Source organism: Zonotrichia leucophrys, chromosome 4 (genome assembly GCF_028769735.1).
Source record: "Zonotrichia leucophrys gambelii isolate GWCS_2022_RI chromosome 4, RI_Zleu_2.0, whole genome shotgun sequence".
Taxonomy (NCBI): Eukaryota; Metazoa; Chordata; class Aves; order Passeriformes; family Passerellidae; genus Zonotrichia; species Zonotrichia leucophrys.
The window spans coordinates 42974513-42992817 of NC_088173.1; the positions used below are offsets into that span (position 1 = coordinate 42974513).

At 47.0% G+C, this 18305-nt stretch overlaps 1 protein-coding gene across 4 annotated transcripts in view; it reads left to right on the forward strand.

Moving 5' to 3' along the window:
* The window catches only part of SLC4A4 (solute carrier family 4 member 4), a 116946-nt gene that overhangs the window by 3683 nt on the left and 94958 nt on the right, over positions 1–18305 (forward strand). For all 4 annotated transcript variants that reach the window (XM_064711387.1, XM_064711389.1, XM_064711390.1 and 1 more), the window contains exon 2: positions 14800–14873. In XM_064711387.1, coding sequence (XP_064567457.1) covers positions 14801–14873 — 73 coding nt within the window. In that variant the 5' untranslated portion in view covers position 14800. The remainder of the gene's footprint in view (positions 1–14799; positions 14874–18305) is intronic.

Consider the following 18305-nt stretch of genomic DNA (forward strand, 5'->3'; position numbering starts at 1 on the left):
AGCCATGCTGTTGGAGTATGGCTGAGCCTTCTGAGCACAGCACAGGAGGTTGCAGACAGCCCTGGTTTTATCTGAATTTTCTCACTAGAAAAACCAGAAGAGTTGATTCCATGTCATCAATATCAGAATTCTTTGAATCTGCAGCACAAATGAACTTTGAGCCTCTGCATTCCAGAAACGTGTGCTATTAGGAAAGTTCATTCTGCTGCCAAAGTAAAACAGAGACTGAGGGGTGGATTTAAAATAGTTTTATTATTTATATGTATAAATACATATGGAGAGAGAGAGAGAATATGGCTGATCTATATATTTTCTGCTCCTAAGGAAATTCCTTTAGTGGGGGAAGAGAATTTTCCAAGTGTTTCAAATCCTAGCTGTATTATATAACTACCTTTATAGGGGAACAGGATCATATTCCTGTTTTGCTAGCATATAATAAATACTTGCTAAATACTCTGTATTAATTCTGTCTTGAAAGAAGCCCTAATTTTCCTTTCATAAGTATTGATCCATACTTCTGGTATCCCAAAGTGAGTTAAGAACTTGGTGGTGGGAATTGTTCCATGACTTCTTTTAAGACTGAGGATTACTCAAATAACTTCATTCTGTTATTAATGATGACTATAAAAGCTATTTCATATTATTCAAAATATAGTTAGTAATATAATGTTATTAATAATAAAATTACATATAATCTATAAATAATACAGAGCTATGGTACCTCTGCTTTTGACCTCTGCGAGGTGACTACTGCTCATCTGTGGAGTTGCTGATATTTGATGTGATTGTTCCCCAGGGGAGATTGAATTTTACTTTCTTTTGAAAGTTATTACAATGAGCTGGTATTATGCAAGAAGTCCTGGTGGTTTGCATGTCCAACTAATTTTTGGCTTTTTTCACATAGGAGTTTTTCCTGTGGTGTGTTCTGTCTTTTTCTGCTACTTTTTCTGAGCGAAACATGCAAACACTTGGATTTTGATGACTGTGCAGATGTGTAATCTGATGGCAAAGATGGCAACTGAAGTCTTGCGTGCCAACTACTCATCTTTACTAAAATTTTTCAGTTTTCTCTATTATGTACAGTAGGTGCAGAAACAGAACTTGTGTCTCTTTTTCAATGGTGTGTGCAACTTGAATATTATGGTGTTTTCCTCCTAAGTTTTATTAATAAGTTTTTACTTCATTTTAATCATATCTTGAAGGTTTACTGAACTCATTTAAACCCTTAACCTTGAACAGAAGGTTGCAAAAGTTAATTGCTTTTATTGTACCTGTAGTGGCTGTATAACACTTCAGACACATTGTCAGCCCTTCAATGTAAGCATAAAGGTCTTTTCATCAAGGCTGCTAAATATGAGGTTAATAAGAATGAAACTGGGAAATAGCTGCTCACTAGCTCAATGAAAAGTGGCATTTGAGCACATCAAACCTGTCTATTGCAACTGGGATTGAAGTGTATTTCTTACACACAGGAATTGGAGGTGCACATTTTGCTGAGATCTCAGAGTTAGCAATTGTGGTCATCTTGAAGCAGATGTTACCTAAATTCTTGTTAAATTTGTCTAGTCTGAGCTCAGTTCCCTGGCTGACACTTGGTGCATTCAGCAGATACAGAGCACGGCTCAAGACCAGCAGCCCTCCTCAACAGAGCTGCCTGTGTGTTCTTCTGGGCAGGAACAATCATCCCCAGGGGAAAATAGATGGGGCTTTGTTCTCTTGTGTCCCCAGCAAAGCTCCGTTCCAGAGCCTCGATGGCACAGCGAGCCAGCCTGTGGTGCCATGGGAGTGTTCCACATCCATTGTTTGACATCTCATGATCTCTTAGGTGAGCAGGGATGGGGTTTGAGCAGTACCGTCCCAGCAGATGTGTCAGTGCGGGGTTTCATGGGAGCAGTAGTGCTGGTGATGGAGTGTCAGTGCAGTAACACCTCTATCAGTGCAGCGAGAATGATTGGAAATGTGGAGCTGTTGCCTTAGTCCCACAAAAATCTTCAGTGCAGGTGACTTCTGGCCTTGAGGCAATTCAACTCATTGGCCTTTGAGGCCATGCTGAAGTGCTGTGCTGGGCTGAGTCCTGCATGAGTAGTTCCACTGGCATGAATGGAAGAAATGTGTGCTGAGATAGGACAGTGTGTGGGGAGAATTCATCAAGTGGGGCCAGAGGGGTGCAGGGACAAAGTCTGGATTGCAGCCATGAGCTACTTGCAGGGTGGGGTTGGAAATCAGTGAAAGACCAGTGCAAAGTCTTGAGTGCATCTTTGATAGGCGCTTGCAGGGTTATGTTAGAGAGAAGCTGTAGAATAGAGTATTGATTTAGGGTAGTGTTGGAATGAAATTAGAGCTGTCATTTGTCCACCTGCCTAGCTTATCTTTTCAGTTCCAGTTCACCAGTCGGATGACATCAGTGAACTTTTGCAAAAGATGCCTTGAATGGATATTGAAATGCTCTCCATTTCAGAGTGCTTTTGTATCTCTGTTGTGTTATTGGCATATCACTGAAATGTGCATAGAAAGGAGATTATTGCTGCCCAAGAGCAAGAACTGGTCCTACCAGAACGTGATAGATGCCATGATTCTCTGTAACTATGTGAGTGCTTCTTACTCGGGATAAAGGAGTATGTTTCTCCCTTTTAATCACTGGTGAATGATCAATTTTTATACCGAAGCTGGGCTTTAGAAGCAAAGGCAGCCCTCTCCCATGATGTACAGCTCCCATGTCATACAAGCTTGGAGAAGGCCTTCTGTGCCCGTTGGGCTTTCCCGTGCCTGGGGAAGAGCTTTTGCACTGTGCCTGACGAGGCAGGCGTGAGGTTCCAGCCATGGGACTCTGCTGGGTTCTGGCTTGTACGAGGCACCTTGGTGACCTTTGGGTCTCTGGGCTCTGTGTTGCCCCCTCGGCAGGGCTCTGAAGTTGAGCCTGGGAGCCTGCTAGCGTGGAAGGAATGTGAGCAAGCCTGGGCTCGAGCCTGGGCTTAGGCTCGTGCTTTGTCGGCAAGGCAAGCCCAGGCGCCCTTTCTCGGCTGCTGTGGGCACAGAGCTCCAGACAGGATGCTCTCAGTGCTCAGTCTCATGGCTTGCTCCTGTTTGCAGTAGAATTTGGAGGAGTAGGCATGTAGCTGCCATCCTTGGGCTGTAATTTAACCTGGGATGGACACTCTGGACCTGTGAACAAAACAGTGCAATGGCAGGAATTGCTGCAGAAGGAAGACCTCTGTATTTCCCAAGTTTTGCTTGGATCACAGCTCTCTTCCCTTTGCCAGGAATACAGTGTATAAATTTTGTTGAAAGGGAATATGCTGCAAAACAGCCCTGTGAAAAAACCCCAACGGTGTGTTCCAGTGTAAGAATCCCCTCCAGAGACTGAGTAAAGGGAGATGGTGTCTCCAGCTTTTAAAATAATTACTTGAATTAAAGATCAAGCTAAAGGAGCCCAGTTCACTGAACATTAGCTATGCAACTTAATTTGTTAAAAAGCATTGAAAAAACAATGTAAAGCTCAGTGTCTCTCCCAGCAAGTAACCTGGATGTTCCCTGAATCTTCACAAATGTGGGAGTGTAGAGATTGCTGTGAACTCTAAAAGTTTCTGTAATAACTTTTCTATGAATGGGGCAATGCTTCTTGAATGGACCTGTTTCTGCCTTTTTAATTCTAAGTGGAGAGTAGGACACCTTTGCATTACGTATTCCTGGTCTAGTAATGCCTTGGGTTGCCAACAGCTCTGTTTTCCTGGAAAGGCTTGACTTGTGATTCAGTCAAGGTACCTGTGAGTTTTTGTGGAGCAGTCTGTTCAGTTCTGGATGTGACCCTTAACTTGTAATTCTCAGAAATATCTATGAAGTCTTGATCTGTGGTATCAGCCCAACTTTTCTGGCTCTGTTCCCAGACCAGTCATTCGGCTTAGCAATAGAAAAATGCAAGATAATGGATAGAGATAACTGGGATTTAATATTACTGTCGCCCATTTCCTGTTTACCTTTAAACAGCCATGTTGCAATTAGGTGCTGGGCATAAAGCCCTTCTTTGTTAACAGGTGTCTCTAAGAAATGCGTGACTGATGACCGTGTCTGGGTTCAGCCGTGGTCACCCTGACAGCTTAAGAAAGGAGTGGAAAAGCTGCTTGTGCTTTTATGAATATCTATTACCAAAGCAGACTATTTCAGGCCTGTTACAGAGACTTTTTCTGAAAGAATGACTTCCTGCAGTGCTTTAGGTGCATGTGGAAAAGAGGATGAAAGCAGATGGTGGGTGATCAACACGAGCAGTGAGGGACTCCAGCATGTCCTCATGCACAGCCGCTGATGCTCTGAGGTGTACCTGCTGCAGCGTGGGCCTGGCCAGATCCTTTGAGACGTACCTTCTCCAGCCTGGAGTTATCCTTTGGGGTGTTCCCACAGGTCACAGCCCATTGGCCCAAGGTCTCACTGGAGCTGCAGCCTCCCCAGCACAGCAGCAGAGTAGCCCTGAGCTGTGCCCCATCAGCCCGGGCACGTCGTCGTCACTGCTGTTATCAGAGCATTCCCAGGCCCAGCAGAGCAGCCTGATAAGCACCACGGGAGCACCGAAAGCAAAAGCTGCCCCTGACAACCTCTAGGCACCCCATGCAGCCAGACAAGCGTGCCCATGGCAGGGCAGGAGCCTCCTGATCAGTATCCATACAGCTATGACAGCTGTGAATTCCACCTAGCACATTCCAGTCAAATCTGCTGTTATTTTGAACCCTTTGTGCTCTGTACTGGACACCAAAAAGGAGTGTCCTGATTTAACCCCAGCTGCACCACTGCTTGCTTGCTCCCACGACAGGTACAGTAACATTGGTCAACTGCATTTGTCAATTGTGTGTTTCCAGCACAAATCTAAACCACAGTCCCCTACTAGATATTGAGAAGAAAATGAGCTGTACCCCAGGCAGAGCAGCACAGAATGTTACATCCGCTGTGGTTCTTGAGGATGCCTTTGAGTTTATAGTTCCTAAAACAGAAGTAGCAACTCTTGCTTTATACAGAGTTCTGGAGGAAGAGGAGAGAGAATGTGGGACCTATAAAATATTTTTTATAGCACTTACTCATGTCAAAACACTATTGCTTGAAACCCTAATGGGTAAAGGGCTGAATTGTACAGGCACATGGGAAATCTGAAGAGAACATTTGAGGAATGCCTGGGAAGTTCATGTTTATGGACTAATGATCTGGAGTCAGAAGGAGCCAGCTGCCATGCAGGGAGAGCAGCTCATTGCAGTGACAAACTTGTGTAAGTGGCAGTAGAGGAGGCTGAGCAGCCTTCCTTTGGTAAAGGAAGATGCAAGTGATCTTAATTTTTGAGGTTTTATCTGTCCAGAGAAGGATTTTTTTCATAATCCATCCTTAGGACAGATGAAGTTTTCCAGACCCTGAAAGAAAGACTGATGCTGAAGTCTTATTTTCTCTTCCCTTGCAGAAGTCTGCTTGGTTTTTTGTCTGAGCTCAGTAGCCTTTATACTGATGGTTAGGTTACTTTGGAAACCACAGGACGTCCTGCAGCAGCGCTGCTCATCAGCATTGCTGTGCTCCTACCAGTTCTGCCCCACAAGTTTTTCTTCCAGACAACATTGATGGGTCACAAGGAAGGGGTTCAGAAGAAGTAGCTGTGAGTACTTTCTGGCAAGAGATGACTTTTCAGCTCTCGGGTTGCTGTTTTCTTCACAGTCTTGTTTTAGGCTGAAATGAATAAGTCTATTTTGAGCTGCCCTTAAATGGATGTCATGTAGAGGACAGTCTTGTTAAAACTTGGGAGTTGCCTGCTCAGCAGTTAGGTTCTGCGCTCTTGGCTGTGGTTGGAGGATACAGTAAACCCAGCTTTAGGGCACTGAGAACCAAATTTAGAACCTGACTGTCCCATGGAGCAAAATGCCGGTCCAGAAGCAAACACATTTTGCTGGTGAGGTGGGTTGAACATTGCTAAATGGATTGCCTTATGCAGGATCATGCATTGTCTGCTCATAGCAGTGTGCTTTTATGCTGCATCATGTTCGTGCTGCTGGAGCCGGTGTCCTGCCGAAGGAGCCCGTGTCGCTGCGCTACTGACTAACGCCCCGAGAACGCGATCATGTGCCCTGCCTGCTCTGGGCCAGGCTCTTATTAATCGCTAATTTGTCTGCAGGGCTGGGTGTAGGGATCACAGGCTGGCTGCTCCTCGCTGCCGTCACGCGCCCCAGCTCAGGTGCCGGGCGGGTCAGCACGACGCCCTGCTCTCACGGGCTGCGTGCACCCGGGGCCAAGGGCCACCCCAAGGTGATGCTGTGCTCCATGCTCCGGTGACCTGTTCCCTTAGAAGTGTACAAAATTCCCCTTTGCTGTCTCTGCAGGCAGTCTCAAGTGTGTGGCTGTGTGGATGAGCTCTCTGTGGGCTAGTGGCCATGGCAGTGAAGTACCCCTAGACTGTGTCATATCCCAGTGGATGCTGGTGCTCTGGAACAGCTGTTTCCTACCAACCTGCCCCTCTGGTACCACATGAAATTTGGAGGAGGGGAAGTTTTCCTGCATGTAGGTAAAATATGTAATGTCGCTGGTTAGTGATAGCCTGGCACCACACATATGGTTGATCCAACAGCAGATGCTCTCCCGGGAGCAGGAGCACCATCTCTGGCCATGTGGAAGGGAATTGTCACTTGAAGTTGTGTTTCTGCTTGTGATCCTTGTGGGTATCTTGTGAAGGACCTGTATCCTCCTGGCTGTGTGGCTTGTGCTGGTGTAATCAGTGTTTTCTTGAGCACTTGGCACTCTTGGGAGACAGAATGACTACCTGGGTCTGTGCTGCTCTGGGCTGTGACTGACTCTCTTCTGACTGGACCTTAAATTGGTGGAAGTGGTGAAATTCTTTTTTTCAGTTCAGCCTCAAGTTATAAAATAACTTGGTTTTGCAGTTCACTTCCCTCTCTCCTTTTCTGTCAGGAAACATTTTTTTATCTTCAGTAAGCTTCCATTGGCTCGTGTTTTTTGGGGTGGTTTTGTGGGTTTTTTTGTGTTTTGGTTTGGTTTGGGTTTTTTTCCTTTGGGTTTAGGTTGGTTATGTGTGGGGTTTTTTTTTTTTTTTTTTTGGTTGTTTGTTTGTTTGGTTTTTTCCTTCCCAGTGCAGCCAGTGAAGGCAAGAAGGGCATTTAGTTTGAAATCTGGCTGTTTGTGTTTCTGGCTCTCAGGTCTGCATTAGTTTTGAGTGACTATTATTGAATTAGGATTTGATGCATACACCAGGACCAATGCCAGTGACCTTCCTCAGCAGAGATTTTGTCTCATCACCCCTGGGAATGGTCACTATAAAATCTTCTGGATGAGCAGTTGGCTCTCAAGTGAGGATGAGGTCCAAAGACTGCTGTTTTTTTCCTTGTCTAATATTTTTGGAGTCTTGTCTTCTGCCTCAATCTTGTGTGTGTGCGGACATTTGGTTTGGATGGCTTTGCCCTTCTGTTTAAATTTTACAGCTGTGTGCTCTGTCCACACTCCTTTGGAGGTGAACTCAAGTGGTATCACATCCCTTCTTACTTTGGAGCAACTGCTCCAAGGTGGAAGAATTGCAGTTTTAATAGACACCATCATCTAGTAACCAGGTAAAGTTTGCATAATTTGGGATAAGTACTCTTTGAGGAGTTCCTGCTTGTGTAACACCATGCGAGTGGTTAAGCAGATTCCCAAAATGATCCATGTTAAAAATATCCTTGATGCTGGATTATGTTTTTGAAACCAGCATATTGTGAATCCACATATCGCTTCAGAATGCCAAGAACTGGATCAGAAACGCTGTGCCTGCACTCTGGGAAGTGCTGAGAGTGCATTAGCTCCCTTGGCTGCTTCAGATGTGTCCAAAATGTTTTATACAACCAGGCTTTCTGCCTCTGCCAGCCAGAGCTCAAGTCTGGATTGTGCTGGATCAGGTCTTGCCTGTCCTCCTTGCAGCAGGAAGCCAGCGCATGCTCTGTGCCCGTGTTACCATCAGTGGTCCAGAGATTTGTGATGCTTTTAGAGGGGCTTCAGCATCTTGGAAGTGGTTTGTGGGACAATATGCAACTCCAGGAGTTGTGCACTTGACAGTCTGAAGCCTGAGGGAAGGGAAAAGCTTCAGACTGTAATTCCAGAGATTAAGCTATGGGCTGGTCTCACACCTTTTGTGTGGTGTGATTGCTATGGAGAACTTTTCCCCCCGAAAGCAGTCACAGGACAGGACAAGTGCAGGAGCTAGGTGCTTGCTGGGAAGCCAGGATTGAGTGTGCTGGGTTGATTTTCCTGGAGAAAAGCAGCCCTGGGTGAGTGGTGCCAGTGTGTGCTGCCCCACCCCTCATTGTACACACTGCCTGTTCCTTTGCTCAGTGGGAAATGGACTTAAACCCAGCACCACCCAGCCCAGATAACTCTTTGCTTTTAGTCACAGGACCAGGCTGCCCACTCTAACATCCTCATTTGTAGCTGGGAATTTGCCTCAGGATCAGTCTTCCCATGCCTTGCTTTTGGAGGTTCCAGGTGAGCAATATGCAGCAGATGCTGGAAATTTCCTGCAGTTGTTGTTTCTTTGTCCAGGTTTCTCTATAGGTGTATCCAGACCTCCTATACTTTGAAAGCTGTGTGCTGAGCTGATGTAAAATACACACTTGAAACATTGCTCTGCTTCTTAGCCCATGGTACTTGCTCCTGTGTGTGACACAGGACACTTAGTCACAGATTCCTCAAAAAGAGCTCTTACAGGAGCCTGGAACAAGGAGCAGCTACTGTACAAACCAGCACTGGTTTCAGATAGATGCACAGTCAAGTAAGAAGTTGCCTCTCAGGCATAAAACTGCAACAAAAATATTGCAGGACATGACATTGTCACGGTAATAAATAGCCAAAAATAGTTCAGATGCCACAGGCTGGCTTGAAATAATATTTTTTTAGGAAAAATCCACTACTGCTTTTAGGTTTAAAACCTGATGTCTCTCTGCCTCTAGAGAAATCTTTTTTTGGTGATTTCTATTTCCAGAAAACAAAGCTACAAAAATGTATGGTTTATGTTATCCTCAAACAGATACATTCATAATATTTGCAGTCCAGAATCACTTCTTCCTGTGGATTCATCTCATTTGATTCCATCTCCCAAAGCTCCTGCCAAAGAGCAAGCTCGAATTCCTTACAGGCTGTCTCTGCACCTTTTCCTGGCTGTAGCTCCATGAAATACAGCAGATGGATGTGTCAGGAGCCGGGTGCTTGGCAGCAGAGGCTCACCCTGTCCTGGAGAGGGGCTTGCACTGAGATCCTGCAGTTCTCAAATGAAGCTGGAGTGCAAGGCAGCCTTGTTCTTGCAGAAGTCAGCTGAAGAGGCAGCTGACTTCACCAGTTTAAATAGTCATGGCATTTTATGGTAAGTCATGTAATCACAATCAAACAAAGGCCTAAACTGTTACACCTGCCCTGCATTCAGTGACAGTTCCTCTTGTATTCCTCGATGTTTTGATAGTGTTACTTTATTACTTGTGCAGAAGAAAGCTGTAACTTCATTCACTCCTAATTGCTTTTCCTAGTAGTTACTTCATTTTTGGAACATAGCCAGCTTCAGGAGTTCTTCCGAAATTGTCGGAGATCAAAATTGAAATCCAGGTGATGGAACTTATTTTGCCATCATGAATTAAAATGGTTCTTATCTTGGTTTCAGGAAGGTGCTCTCACAGACTTCACCTGTGAGTTGAGATAAAAAATTTAGAGTTCCTGACGTTCCAGTCTGTAAGAGTTTTTGAAAACAAGGTTTAGTCAAGAACTGAGACTCCTATTTAAATCCTGTCACGGGACTTAATTTCAATCCCTGAGGACACCTCCATAAAGGGAAACATTTCACCTAATGAGATGACTTAATTGGGAATTTATTTGGTTTATGAATATTAGGGTGCAAGTTCTTTGTGTGCAAAGCAGAGGCTTCTGTCCCGCTTTGCTCCGGGTGAGTACAGCCTTTTGCTGAGAAAGCTTGTAAATAAATGCAGCTTTAGAGCTGACAGGGGAAAATGCATCCAGGATAAATTTGGCAACATGTTCCAAAAGTGCATCAACCAGGCTGTGCTGAGTATAGGCAGAAGCTCTTTTTTTCTATGTGATAAAGCCCATATGCAGGTATGTGAGAAAACGAGAACACATCAGGGCCCTTAAAAGGAATCGGTCACATTAGGTCTGTTTATTCACACATTTGCGTATGGGCTGTGAGAGCATCAGCTGGGACCCAGTCTCCTTCCTGGTTTCCTGTTTACTTGGCCACTACAATTGCAGTGTCTGAATGCTTCACAGGTTGCAGAGAGAAGGAATAATGTTATCTCTGTCTCCCCCCAGCCAGCTGACAGAAGCAGCCTGTTTGGCTTGCTGACTCATTCCTGCACTTGGCATCTAACCTGGGTGGCTTGGTGACGGCACTGGGTGTCACTGGCAGGGAAGCCTTTGGTTGCTCTTCTCTCTGCTCAGGTCCAGGTCCTGTCCATGGGAGCCTTCAGGTCTGGCTGATCCATCTGTGGTTGAAGGTTGGATGATGCTTGTTGTCACAAGTTGTGTTGGTTACACCTGAGGGGAGCAGTGTGGGGCTGTGAATGTTTCCTACCAGAGCAGATCTCTCCTTTTGTGTTTGGGGGTATGTGGTGTGGGGGAGCAGTATGTGATAGATCTGGGGGTAAACCTTGTGGGATTTGGGACCTGCTAAACAGCTCAGCCCACGATGCCCTGTGCACCATCCGCTTGGGTTTGTCTTTTCTCCCGTAGCATCCCAGTCCATGCCTTCCCACTCCACTTTGGTTGTGGTAGTTTTCTGAGGAAAACAGTCAGTCTTCACAGGTCACTGATGCTGTGCTCTGTGAAACAGACAGGGTGGTTGACTCTGCACACTCAGGGAGATCTTTCTTCCCTTGCCTTTTCCCGGGAGAGTGGAGAGCTTCCCCACACCTGCCGGGCAGAGCTGTGGCACAGCGGGTGCTGTGCTGGGCAGGCCCCCTGTGGGCTGGCAGCTCCCACTGATCCGCCGGGAGCCCTGCTGCCCGTGCTGTTGCTCTGGGACCTGGAGCTCTCCCTCCTCCCTCAGCCCCTTGATCCCCTCCACGCCCCAGCTCGCTGGGCTGCTCTCTAATGTGACTTTCTCACGGCTCTGTGTTACGCTGCTCCAGTTACGGAACTGGCTCCATTTCTTTTTCCTTGTGCAGTTCAGAGTTTGCTGGGGTTTCTTCCTGATTGCAAAAGCCGTTGGAAATGGGCAGAATCGTAAAAGCTTATCAGTGAGCAGTAACTCTCCCCTCTGGCTCCACAGCTCCGTCAGGCATTGATTCACGCCGGCGAGTTGTGACTCCTCGCAACATCTCGTGTTGCCACATCAGTCTTTTTTATTTACGCCAAACACCACTTTCCCTCTCTCCTGCCCTCAGCCTTCCGAGTCTGGCAGCTGTGGAGCTGAGCAGCCGGGCGGTGGCAGCACTCCATCTCCCGGGGGAGCTGGCGGCCGGCCGCTGCCGGGAGTAGCGCGGGGAGCGCTAACTCCGAGGTTACGCGCTGCTTTGCGCTGCCTGGGAGATGCGGTGAGAGTGTTTGGTGCTGCAGCCAGAGACCTGCACGAAGAATTCATGTTGTGATGAGCAGAACAGATGCTGGCAGATGAGCGCATCCATTAGCAAGTCCAGGATCTCTGCTAGTACTGAATTGGTCTTGTTCTTGCTGAGTAGCTGGGCAGAATATTTCCGTGAGCTGGATCTGCCGGTGCTTTTCAGGCAGAGCAGAGTTGCTGCTGGCCGTGTGTGACTCTTGTTCAAATGCTATTGACACATAACATCATTTCTAAAAATGTTTGGCACTGATCTAATCATCGGCCCAGAGAGGCCAGTTACTCAAGCAGTTCGTGTTTTTTCACTGGAGCATACTCTGTCAGACTCTGAAAATAGAAGCCCAATATTTTTAAATTTTATTTTAGGTTTGTTTCCAAAATGTTGCAGCAGCAGTCACGAGGATGTTGATCTAGACAAGAAATGCCTGGAAACTCCTTTACCTTCCAACAAGGAGTTGGTAAACCAGGTTTAACCGAAGGCACATTTCTTTTCAGAGGCCCTAAAATTTTTTCCATGCTTTCTTTTCTCCTGTCCATGTGTGTCTTCCATGGGATAATGGTCTTGCTGCAGTGCTTCACCAACAGGAGTCTGCCTGCCACTTCCCCCTGAAGATTCAAGGGAACCTTTACTTGCTGTTCCACATCACTATTTTTTTTTTCTCTTTCTTCATTTGCAACTCCCATTTGACGGTATTTGAAAAATTCCAGGAGACTGAAATAATTTCCCCATGCAAATCAGTAAAGGATGTTTTCTTGCTAGATTTTGGCCCACAGAAATCCTGTGATAATCTGAGAAGGGCAGAAAAGACCAAGTCAAGGGAGGTGGTGCTTGGAGTCTAATCACTAAACTCCTGTGGATTAGAGCCGGGGCGCTGTGCCAAGGCGACCCAAGCTCTATTCCTGGCCCTTTAAACCCCCCAGCTCCTTTGGATACATGTTTCAGGGAAAGCATCAGCCTTGCTGAGCAGTTTTCTAGCCCTCTGGAGCTAAAAATCATGGCTGTTAAATGTGATAAACCCATTCCAGGCTGGCACAGTGATGTTCTGGGAAGGTGGGGGACATTCCCACTGCTGTAGTGATGCTTGAGAGGGTGCTCTGCTGTCATGGGAAGGATGAGGAGACATTTGCCAGGGAGATGGCAACTGGTGAATTCTCAGCCCTGTATCCCTTGCATGCAGTGGAAATTACTCCCTTCCTTTGCATTTCTCTGCTCTACCACGTTGCTCCTTCTCAGTTGCTCCTTCTCAGTTGCTCCACGGCTGGGCTGAGGCTGCCTAGGCTGGAGGAGCTGGCCTTGGGACACACAGGGTTTAGGCAGAGCTGTGGGACACACAGGTGTGTTACACACCTGCATGTGTGCGAGTGCCCAGGGAATGGAGCTGAATGCCAGGATAAGTACAGACTTTACAGAGGAATAAACTAGTCCTGTAGTTTGTGTTTGGTCTGGAAATCCAGTCCCATCTATTCCAGGTCTTTCCAGTTGAGTATCTAGCAAGGAGCTACTGTGATGCTTTGTAGAAAAAAATAATTAAAAAAATGTGGGGTTGTTCCTGTACAATCATTGCAAACAAGCAAGGGTATCCATGGGATATGTTCCCTTCTGTTGCATTAGAAAAGATGTGTAAATAGCCTTAAATAATTTAATGAAGAGCTGGAGCTTTCAGGGGAGGCTGGTGTGTGCCTGAGTGCTGGCTTGGTGTGCTGTGCTGGCAGGGAGCACGTCCCACCCCTTTGCACCCAGCAGCAGCTGCTTGGGGAATGGCACCTTTCCTAGCTCAGGGAAATTTCTGCTTCAAATCCTCTGGCTCCTGGAGTTCAGTCAGAAACAGCCTGTGTGAAGGAGGAGCTGGCTAAAGCGGTGGAGGAAAACTTGACAGAGGTGAGAGAGTGGCTGCTGAGGTACTGCTTTCGTGAAATGGGACTCTGGTTCTTCCTTTTGTGGCTGAGTCTTATTTTTTATTTTCTAGTTAGGTAGCCAGGCATTGGGCATGCAAGGTAGACACCCTAAGGCATTCTGGACTCTTGGATTCATCTGTTCAGTATTTATACCCTCCTGAATTTGAATATTCCATTAAGATAATCTGCAGGTGTTTGCTGCTACAGCTCTCAGAGGATCTTGAATGGAAGCAGTATGGATGGGAAGAATTTTTGAAGGCCTTGTCTCACTCTGAACTGAGTTTGTCCCTATTCCCCTGAGGAAATATAAGGAAAAGGTGTTGTTTTATGGCTGATTTTTGCTATGAAAACAAGTGACCAGCTTGGTCTCAGCTGTATTAGGATGGAAAGCTCCCATGGCGACTGCCCAGTAGTGAGCAGCAAATGTGTACTTAGCCTCTAAGGAGATTATTTAACACAGTTCCAATTTTGTTTATTATTATTTTATTATTTTTGCATTTGCTTGTCAAGAGTGGATTTGCAGATGTACCCTTGGAACGCAGGCAGGGTCTGGTTTTGTGGGTGAGCCACAGCAGCAGGAGTTGTGGGCAGCTCTGCAGAAGCACGACAATGGCAGAAGCGTGGAATTAGGAGTCTCTGCTGTCCACAGAGGCAGATCAGAGGTGGAGAGAAAAGGGGAGGGGAAGGAGGGCAACCACTAAAACCCTTCCCCAAATGGATGAATGAATGGGTGACACACATAAATGACTGCTGTGATGATCTGACTTACTGTAGCTCGGTCTTGGGATAATCCTCATATGTCAGATTTCTGTAAGGCCAGCATGTGACACAGGCTGGGCTCCCAGCAGACAAGTGTGCTGTGCTGCTGCTATTAGGGGCTGTGCTTGGAACGTGTGGCCCTGGGGGGTGTGCCTGCTCCCTTCCCTGTGCCGCTGGGGCAGCATCAGAGGCAAACTGCCATCCCACCAACTCTTGGCTCTTGCATAGACAGCCCCAAGCCTGCCTGTGTGGCTGTACCTTTTGGAGAAAAGAGGAGGGGGGCAAAAGCCAGACACAAGAAGCAGGAAAGCCCCCAAAGACTTGTAGCTGGGATTACCTTGTTCACACCTGTCACCACTGATGTCCTCTCAAGGTCAGAATCGGAGCTACGTGAGGCCAGCTTAAAGCGAACGCCATGTGAAAGGAGCTCTATGAAGGAACAGCAGGCACTGGAAGGAGGACTGGAGTGCCCACAGGAACATGAACAACAGCTTGCAAGTTAACCTGCCCAGGACTTGGGCTGGTTCAAACAGCTCGCTCCAGGAGAAGTCTGAGCATTCCTTTTTTCTTTTCTATTACTATAGGATGGAGGACGAGGCAGTACTGGATAGAGGGGCTTCCTTCCTTAAACATGTATGTGATGAAGAAGAAGTGGAAGGTAAGAGACTTGGACTGCTGGGGAGGAAGGGTGCCTTTGCTTTGGTGTTTGTATGTAGGAGGGCAGAGACCCGGGGTGCCTTTGATTTGCCCAGTACTTCATCCTAAAATTGACTGAAACATGGGTAGGCTTGGTCGGGGTGGAGGTGACTTTTTAGAGAAATCCTCAGTTCCATTTGGGGAGCGAACGTTGCTGTGTGCTGCTGGCACACGCTTCCTCTTCCCCCAAAGTACTGGTTGCTGTGCCCTGCATAATGGCTGGGAAGCACCAGAGCTGTTTGCTTTGCTTTCCTCTGTGAATAGAGCTATTTGGCAGTGCTTGCCTATCAGCACTGCAGTTGTGAGCTTGGAAATGTGGAGGCAGCTGGAGAAGCCAAGTGGGAAATCCAGCAGAATTTGTACCAAGTGTCAGGGTGCTCTTAAGGCAGGAAGTGACCATTTGCCTGGGTTATTCTTTGTGCTTGGGAGGCATAAAGAGAATGATTTTCCCTTGAAGGAAAACTTTTTAACAGAGAAAACAATTTCCTCACTTTATAGGGAAAGAGTAGACTCCCTTGGATGTGTTTTTGCTTTTTCTCTAACTAAAAATGTTGTGAAATCCCAAAGGTAAAAAGAATTTAAAGGAGTTTACTTCAAGTTTCTTCCAGGAAAATGATGAAGCTGATAGGACTGAGTTAATGGCAGCAAATTCTCTTTTTCTCATTTTCTGAGGATTTATTGTCTGTTGTCTTGAGGAACTAGTAGGGGGGAAGGAGGAGAACAGGATAGGATAGGACTTAACCTAGAAGGGAGAGGATTTCACCTTGCAAAACTATCCTTCCCCTCCTGACTTCAGGGTATTATTTTATTCTAACTTCTTTATTTGCAAACAAATGCCTGTGGCTTTTCAATTGAAAATGTGTTGAAAGGTGTAGAGTTACAGCCATGTCATTGTCACCAGTAATGGACAGGAAAGGATCCAGGAGTAGGAGAGGAAATAGTCTCTGTAAAGAGGAGTTAGAGCACTTCCAGCAAACCAAGCCAGTCGTTTCCACCAAAAAGCCTGTGTTTTCTTCCTGTCTGGAATGAAGTAATCTGTGCTCAGCCACTATAAATCATTGTATTGGGTTTAATGAGGCTGTTTGCTGTCTGCAGGGTCAGGTTTGTATTAGCCTTTTGCTTGTGGAATAATCGACACTTTGGCACAGTGGAAACATTTGAGGAGGGAGAGAGAGGATATTTTTTAATGTTTTACCATCTTGAATGTTGCTACGTGTTGTTTTGAGGCGCAAGGGCCGCATGTGATGTTCCAGGAGTAAAATACAAGTGGTGGTTGGTGATGAGCGCAGGAGGGTCCTTCTGACTGTCTGCAGGGGATGTGGTTACTGCCTGAAGTAGTATTTGTGGCTGTGGTGTGTTCATATCCTTTGTTCCAATGTGGATATCCTCATTTGGTTTAGCTGGGCTAACAGACCAGCTGGGGGAATGAGGAGCGGAGGTGAAACAAGCGCTTCTAATTGTACTCGACAGGGAGCTGGAGCTGCTGGGCTGAGCCTCCGCAGAGCCCTGGGGCTGTGCAGCCAGCTCACTCCCTCGGGGGTGCTGAAGGCAGCCCGTGATTCCTGCCAGGCTCCTGGGAGCAGCCCAGCTAAATTTCCCAAGGACGCAGGGCTGAGGCATCTGTCAGGGTCACAGGGCACGTGTGGTGCATGGGTGGGTCAGCCAGGGAGCCGCTGCTCAGCCGCTCTGCTCTGTGCTGAGTGGGACAGCCTGGAATTCTTGGCGTGCCTGGCAATCTGGGGCACTGCAGAAGTGCCTGTAGGCATTAAAGGCTTTGGCACTTTGGAGAGATCTTATTTGTCTCCATGTTTCCAGCCTCGCTGTTTCTGCAGTTCTCTGTGTGTCCTCGGCTACATCTGTCTCTCTGCAGAGATCCGTGTGTGTAATGAGTGTGTGTATCCAATGTGCACCCTGGGTGCAGTCATGGTCTGCATGTGTGGGATCAGCTGACACTCACAGAGTAGTTGTGGTTGGAACTGATCTCCAATTCCAGCCCCTTGCCATGGGCAGGGACACTTTCTGCTTGGTTGGTCCAAGGCCTGTCCAACAGTTCCAGGAATGGGGCAGCCACAGCTTTTCTGGGCACCCTGTGCCAGGGCGTCCCCACCCTCACAGGGAAGAATTTCCTCCCAGTATCTAATCTAATCTCACCCTGCCTTCTGTTAGTGTAAGATCCAGTGGAAGGGTGAAGATATCAGGCTGCAGACCTTTGGCTGGCACTTGGTGCAGATGCTTTTAAGTCCCTGTTAGATTCCTGCACTTACAGTGGGGTGTTTTAAGGAAGGAGAGTGTCTGTCAAGAGACTTAATTTCACTGAAAGTGAGCAGAGAGGAGATTGTTTCTTTTCCTTCCATGAGGGGAAGGGGAGCTGTAACCTTTATCAGAAGAGATAGGGCAGCAGGAGTTAGCAGGAGAGAATGGAAAGACTCTCCAGCAGATCAGTATAATATGCCTTGGAACCAGGTTGCTTTTGCTGTTTTTAACTTGCTTTGAGTTCAAGGAGGCGAAGACAGAATTTTGAAGGTGTCGCTTTGAGCATCCCTCTTTGGTGTGTTCCTTGGGAAAAGAGAGGAGCATGGCTCACTTTGTCAGTGATGCCCACAGGTTATGTCTGTGGGATGGAGATAGCAACTCCAACCTCATCGCCCACCAATTTGATTATGTAGTGGTGCGGGGGAGAGGGAAGGACTTGGCTTTTTAAGGAGGGATAAAAAAGGGCATTTCTACTTGGGAAGGCATTGAGACATTTTCAGGGTGGGAAAATTGTCCCTTGTGCCCTCAGTGAGTAAATGGTGTGTTAACAGAAACTGTTCATACCTGACAGAACTATGTCCCTTGGGCCTGTTTCCAGGGAGTGTTTAGTCCGGCCCTCAGGTGGCACCGCACCCTGGTCCTACACTGGAATGTGTTGCTGTGATATCAGCTGTTGACATTTGGAAATTACTCCACTTCAGCTCCTCCCTGCTGCCTGGATCCATGAGAGGGCTTGGAGGTGGATTCAGTGCATGTTAGTTAGGAGGAGTTGCTTGACTAGAAGTGCCCAGAAACGTGACCTGGCGAACCAGGGGATTTGCCTGCGTCTAGGGCAGAGCATGAAGGAAAGCAAGTACCAGTTGGCTTTGCTGGGGGAAATCAGGAAGAGGCACTGCCCTGAGCCATGAGAGAGGACCCTTTCCATTCATTTAGAGCACTGCACGTTCCTTTCCTTGAAGGTAACACTGTGCTGCTGTAATGCCCCTGTGAGGAGTGCTGGTATGTGTGACATAAACACATTACTTAATAACTGATTTTGCAAGAGGGGAAAAGTAAAGCTCCACCTTATCCTGCGAGATAAGGTATTCTTGGCTCTCTGAGTGGAACTTCCCCCAGGCTTGCTGCCACCCTAGCTCTGTGG